This window comes from Rhinatrema bivittatum, chromosome 8 (genome assembly GCF_901001135.1).
Source record: "Rhinatrema bivittatum chromosome 8, aRhiBiv1.1, whole genome shotgun sequence".
In the NCBI taxonomy this organism is placed as follows: Eukaryota; Metazoa; Chordata; class Amphibia; order Gymnophiona; family Rhinatrematidae; genus Rhinatrema; species Rhinatrema bivittatum.
In genome coordinates this window covers 267,733,354-267,740,440 of record NC_042622.1, presented here as the reverse complement: position 1 = coordinate 267,740,440, position 7,087 = coordinate 267,733,354, and the positions used below count along the sequence as shown (strand labels likewise).

The 7,087-nt window shown below is 46.8% G+C and overlaps 1 protein-coding gene across 1 annotated transcript in view; it reads left to right on the top strand.

The window, feature by feature from the left end:
* Nucleotides 1–7,087, top strand: part of TMPRSS9 (transmembrane serine protease 9) — a 139,054-nt gene that overhangs the window by 111,543 nt on the left and 20,424 nt on the right. Inside the window, exon 15 of the mRNA XM_029610788.1 lies at nucleotides 952–1,065. Coding sequence (XP_029466648.1) covers nucleotides 952–1,065 — 114 coding nt within the window. The remainder of the gene's footprint in view (nucleotides 1–951; nucleotides 1,066–7,087) is intronic.

The window sequence follows — 7,087 nt, the reverse complement described above, 5'->3', positions numbered from 1 at the left end:
ATATAAGTATATACATTTCTGCATGACTATGTACAAATATATATAGGTTTATTAGACTATATAAGTATATAGATTTCTGCATGACTCTGTACAAATATATATAGGTTTATTGGATTATATAAGTATATACATGTCTGCATGACTATGTACAAATATATATAGGTTTATTACACTAAGTATATACATTTCTGCATGGCTATGTACAAATATATATAGGTTTATTAGACTAGGTATATACATTTCTGCATGGCTATGTAGAAATATATATAGGTTTATTAAACTATATAAGTATATACATTTCTGCATGACTATGTACAAATATATATAGGTTTATTAGACTAGGTATATACATTTCTGCATGGCTATGTACAAATATATATAGGTGAGGTTGATTTAGTGATTTGTGATACGTAAGCGAAAAGGGCCTGAGCATCATATATATATATATATATATATATATATATATAAGTATATACATTTCTGCATGACTATGTACAAATATATATAGTTTTATTAGATTATATAAGTATATACATTTCTGCATGGCTATGTACAAATATATATAAGTATATACATTTCTGCACGACATGTTTGTTTTTCTGGCGCTGATGTCATCAGTCAGTAGAAGGGTCCTTGTCTGATGATATCTACGTGATGACATCACACGCAGAGAGAACACGTTCTTTGCCGTGTCTGCGCTGGCTGCTGCTGCTGTGCGAAAGAGGGGGGGTATGAAACGGGAAACCGAGGAGCTGGGAGTCGCAAACAGCAGCAGTCCTGGAATTAAGACACATATAACGGAGTCTATTACACAGGGGAACACGTTAACAGCTCTGCCTGTCAGATCAAAGTGTGCTCTGCTCCTCCCCACCCTGAAGCCCACAGTGATGGAAGGGTTAATGTGTTATATTCTTACCAGTTCTTCTGTTTTTCCCACCTCTTGTTACACAGTGCCGTGCACCAGCTTCACTTATAAATGCTCCAATAAAGTGTGCATCACCAAACTGAACCCAGAGTGTGACGGAGTCCAAGACTGCAACACCGGCTCTGATGAGCACAACTGCGGTGAGTGCGTCGCCTCCAGTCCAGCTTGTGGCTCAGGCAAGGCAAAGTTTGGCAGTGCCAGGAAACACACGCCTCGTGCACGCGTGTGCAGAATTCCATGGTTTTCATGTACCCCTAAAGCATGTTTGTGCATGCAGCACACCTAAGGGTGCACTTATATGGGCTGCCTCCTATGGTAGTATCTCCAGATTAGTTTGTGCATACAAATCACAGGCGAAAGTGTAATATCGAATCTAAAATTATGTAAACCCTTCCATGTATTTTTGAGAAGAATTTTAAAAATATTGAGGACCAACTTGCCCCCAGTGCCCACATTATTGGCCTTATTAGTCATTTGTCTAAGGCATAATCCAACATCCTTGTAATGATTTTCCTCCATTTTATCCCTAAATCGTTCGTCATAATTTAACCACATCCATCTCCCATAGTCCCTATCGGCCTCTAATATAATATCCGAGAGGTTCAACTTTGGACTGTATTGAGAAGGGTTGTCCTGCCCAACCACACTTATCATTGGAAGGAATGCACGTGGCGAATTAACCATATACCTAGGGATCTTTGACACCACAGGACACTTCTTTCCTTTCTGTTTGTCCCCCTTGTTCCTCAAACCCTCCAAAACCTGGAATATGTCAATATAACACCTCTTTTTAATCTTGTTTCGTAATGACTTAGGAATGCTTTCCACAACTGCGACGAGTTAGTAAGGGCCGGAGGTGCCCTTCTTGCCTCTAGTGTGTCGGTGATGGGCCATGCAAGAATGTCATCCAATCAGAGGTGACCTCTTAACTCCTGGAACCAGATCCCGACCTGCCCTTCCACACCCTCATCCTTTTTCCTCTTAGCCCCTTTACCAGTACTCTATGGGATGCCCCCCTGCTCACTAACCAACTCACTCCTCTGGACTGCTTCCTTCTGCTCCTCGGCATTTACCACTCCGCAGCTAGGCACCCTTTCAGCTGGGTCGTCTGTGGCCAACCCAACCTGGGACTGCGCTGCCTCTGGACCAACATGGACCTTCCAACCCTCCTGCACCACAGGGACTTTGAAAACCGATGTAGGCTGAACCTCCAAATGGACTGGAATAGCACCTGTCACTGTCCCCTCGATGCTTGCGACACCAGGTCCTTGCAATTGTGGGATCTGAGATACCATGCCCAGCAGGCATGGACCCCGCCCACAGGGGCCAAAAGGGGGGATATCAGGAATAAGCCCCATGGGGACCAGGATAGACCAGAGGTGCAGATTGCCCACCATTTCCTCCACCCGAGGCTGGACTGCCACCTGGTGTAGGTGTGCTAGGGTGGAAATTCTGCATGCCAGGATGTTCATGCTGCAAAGCCCACCCTTCTGCGGCCCTTACTGTCCCTTGTCCCCATTGAGAAACACAGAATCCCTGACTGGGCAGGGCACCTGACCAGGGGTACGCCGACAAATACCATGGCTGCCCCTGCTCAAGCGAGGGCCCGCTTCCCTACTCGCTGCTCCCTGGGGATGGCCCATTAGTTCTGCTCGCTTGGCTCCCAATCTGGCTGGAGTCTGGTGCTACCACCACCTGCTCATTTAAAGGTGGAGCTCCATCATCGCAGCCTATTTGCATCAATAACTGATCCAGCCTCGCTCCCTGGCCACGGATCGGCCTCTCACCGCTTCTTCTGCTGCCTTCCCCGAGACTTTAGGCCGACCCCTGCCTGCCATGGTTCCGGAGGCCATCTGAGCATCAACGCCTACGCTGGGGGGTGTGGGGATGTATAAAATGCCTGAACGCAGGCTGTGCTGCTGCCCTGCACCGGCCATTACCGCAAATTCCTCCCCCTCTCCTTAAACCAAGCGGCCTGCCAGACTTAAAAGTCCCCTTCTCCTGGGTGGGAACACCTGGTCGCCTGCTCTTTGCTACCACGCTTCGCCGATGAGCTCAGATCCTCCTTTCTGCGATGTCCAGCGCCTTCCTGCCCCCTCTGCTCACCACCAGTATTGGTCTCGGCTACTTGGTGATGCACTGACCAGCTACGCACTGTGGGCCGGATTTTAAAAAGGTCACGCGCGTAACCAGTCTTATTTTAAAAAAGGCCTGGCGACGCGTGTAAAGCCCCCGAGACACGTGCAAGTCCTGGGGCTTGCAAAAAGGGTCAGAGGCTCCAGGCACAGTGGACATTTGCTACTGTGCCAGGGGATCTCGCGCCGGCAACTTACTTCAGTCCCCGGGGCTGAAATAAGTTGTGAAACAAAAAAAGAGAAAAAATATAGTGGGGGGGGGGGGAAGGGTGGGGGAGGTAAGGGAAGGTGAGGAGGGGGGAGGTAGAGAATGGGGGAAGGCAGCTCGGCGCAGGCTCGGCACGTGCAAGGTGCACAATTGTGCACCCCCTTGCGTGCACCGACCCCCGATTTTATAACTTGCGCACGCCAGCTGCTCCAGCTCCCAGCCTGCACGGGTGTCGTCAGCACCGCTTATCAAAGTCCTCCAGGCCACTCCAGGCCACGTGCCAAAACACAACCGCTCACTGCCTTCTGCCACACTCCCAGGCTCCTTTGCCCGGTATTAATCGCCAAATCGCTGCCCGCTGAGAACATTTAGGGCGAGCACACGTGAATGCGGCAGACCTGTAACTACGGCGGGCGTCGCCTGGTCACAGTTTAAATGACTATTGCGTGCAGGCCAACTCGCGCGAGATCTCCCTCGCTCCCAGGCCCTATCATCACGAAGGGAGAGCCCAGTACCACGTATGGCACTCTCGCTGGCAGGAGGAAGGAAACAGAGGAGGTCTCCTGTGCAGGCTGCGTGGGACCTCATCTCTGAAACATTCCTTGTCACCTCACTGTACCTCTTTGGCAATCCTTTCTTCCACTTGACCGTTTGCTTTTATAAGTTCATTCCTCATCTCCCTCAGCTCCACCAGGTTTTCTACCCTGTGATCCTCTTTTTTTGGGATCTTTTGTACTTCTTGTTCGTTTTGCTTTTATTTTTTCAGCCAGCTCCTTAGAGAACCAGATCGGTTTCTTTTTCCTCTTCCTTTTGTTTACTTTTCTAACATAGAGATTTGTTGCCTGTGTAATTGCTCCTTTTAATTTGGCCACTGTTGTTCCACCTCACCCGTTTCCTCCGTCTTCACGTTCTTCCTCCATTTTAACAAAGTCTGCATTTTTGAAATTCAAAACTTGGGACTTTGTGCGACCTCTCTCTAACCCGACTGTGATAGCAAAGCAACGCCGTCTGCTGATCACTGGCGCTCAGGTGAGCACCTGTTCAGACATTAAAGACATTATCCCTGTTTGCGAGCACCAGGTCGCGAGAATCACTCCCTCGCTCCTGGGCTCCCATTACCATTTGTTTGAACAGAGCGCCTTGAAGGGCATCCACTGTCTCTCTACTTCTTGCAGATTCTGCAGTAGGGATACTCCAAGCCACACCCGACAGATTAAAATTTCCAACGCGCAACACTTCTCCCTTCTTTCCCACCTTGTGGATGCCTTTTAATCAGATCACTGTCCAGTTCTTCTATTGGAGTTGGAGGCCTGTAGACCACATTAGTGTAAATGGAAGCATCAATTTTTCTTTAAGGGCAGCCCCTAACGTTGCTCTCTACCACATGACTCTTGCATTGTCAGTTGCTTGGATATAGTTTTTTTGACATAGAGTTACACCTCCCCTTTTTCTGACCTCAGCAAGTTAGAGCCTGGGATGGCTGTATCCCAATCATGAGGCTCAGTGAACTAAGTTTCTGTATTAGCAACAATGTCCGCCTCCATTATTATTTCATTTTTCATTTCATTTATTAAAATGTATTAAATCACCTACCACAAGGAGGCCTAGGCGATATTAGAGCCTGGAGGTCTGGGATTTTATTGCCCAGACGACAAGCATTTGTGGTCATAGCTTACCAACTTTTCTCCCTTGGTTTAATGCTATTTTAGACACTTTTTCTGCTCCTTTGCTCAAACGTGGAATATTGAATTGATGGATTTAAACTTTCAACTCTCGCTTCCTGTATTGTTTGGGGGGTGACAGTCCAGTTTCATTGGCCATCCTCTGCCACCCTCATCAACTTCTCGCTTAGGATCTTCTTTCCTGCCACTGACAAATGTAAGCCATCCTTATGGTATAGGGTTTTTTTTTACTGCTCTGCAGACGGCCCCAGCCTCCAATGTGTCAAACTCACTTTCTTTACACCATGTATTAAAATGTTCCATCTGGTTTATCCTTTTCTTTCCCTTTCCATGAACAGGTAATATTTCAAAAAAGGCAATATTCTCTGCTGAATGTCTGATCTCCTTTCCTAGGTACTGGAAATCTTTCTGTACTGTTTGGATACTGTTTCTAGCAAGGTCGAAGGTCCATTAGTATTAGGTCCATTAGTATTAGAGACCTTACTTTCTTAAAAAAATTGCATTGACAACCTGGTTTAATTTCTACCAGCTGAGGATGGTGGAAGGCATTGGAGTTCCCTTCAAACTAAGCTCCTAAATGGGTTCCTTTAATCTCCAAGTCTCCCAGCAGAAGGAGCTTTCTTTTATGAGGTTTGATAATGTTTAAGGGTTTGCGGTCGCATTGCGAACCTTCTTCCTTTTCATTTCCTGTTGCAGGAGTAGCTTCGTTTTCCCATGCAAAAAAAGGCATTTTGTAAGGGTTTCTTAGGGGAGAGGGAGGGGTTTCCTGCTGCTTCTGCGTGTGCTGAAGGACCGCAGGCAAGTGTTGCATGACCTGGGTAGGGTAGAGGGAATGGAGATACGGTCCCCGTCCTCGGTTAAGTTCGTTTCTGCCTCTTAGCTCTAGCCGCAGCAGGCAAAGCTGGCCCGGTCCATGCTGCCTCGGTCCTGCCCTCAAAACCCGTGGCTGTCCAGGCAGCTGCCTCGTGCTTCTAAACACTGCATTAGGATTCAGTCTTCAACGTCTTAGTGGAATTTCAGTTAACTCAAAAGTACACCTGTACTTTTATACCATGCACAAACTGGGCTGCAGAAGATGCATGTATTACATGTATGCGCATACCTTGCCCACTTTACACCCATGTTTTACTTCACCTGCATGTGCACGTGCATGCTTACCAGTCTAACCTGATTTTCAAGCTTGATGCACATGGACACCAGCGTTTGAATATCACCTTGCTCTGTGCAAGCTCTGCCCATGGATGCCCTTACTGAAACTTTGCTTGGGCGTTTAGGTAAAGGAATAGTCACCTTTCCACAGTTAGTCCAGGAAAGCTGTCGTCCCACTCTTGATCTAAGGGAGAATTTCTAATAACTGTAGGGTGGCCATCTCACCCAGGTCAACCCAAAGAAGATGAGCCAGTCCTGGGTTTTCCCCATTACATGGATGTAGCTCTGATTTCCCTAAGAAAAGCAGAAGGGCCTGTGCATGCATGCAATGTGGCAATGCCAGGACTGCATCACCCTCTTTGGATTGGTTTGGTTGAATAGGCAATCCTGGTTATGAATGCTATGGGATGAGATTCAGATCTGTGCCACTTAGAGCAGGGGTGATCAATTATGATTCTGGAGGGCCCCAAACCAGTCAGGTTTGCCCTAATGAATATGCATGAGATAGATTTGCATGTACACTGGCTCAACTGTGTGCACATGCGTTTCATGATTATTCATTAGGGATATCCTGAAAAGCTGACCAGTGGGTGGCCCTCGAGGTTGTTCCACTCAAACTGATGAATTTCTGTAACTTAAGATCCAGTTTTTCTCAGTTCACCCAGACTTAGTTTGATTGGAAGGGAGCTGGTCACATATTCATTGTTACATTCTCTGTTGTTACTGTGAGCCACTACCATGTTTCTCCAGCGGGTCCTGCAGAATCTCCTTGCTAGTCTGGTTTTCAGGATATCCACAATAAAGATACATGAGAGAGATTTGCATGCAGATCTCAGGCTTGAGAAGCACTGAGCCAGACAATAGTGCTAGATGTTTGCAGTATTATGTAATTGTAATTGTATAATTGTATATTTGTTTAATTGTTCAATCTGTTTGATGTAATTTTCTGTTCCTTGTTCCGTGTAAACCGAAGTGGTATGCACAAGTG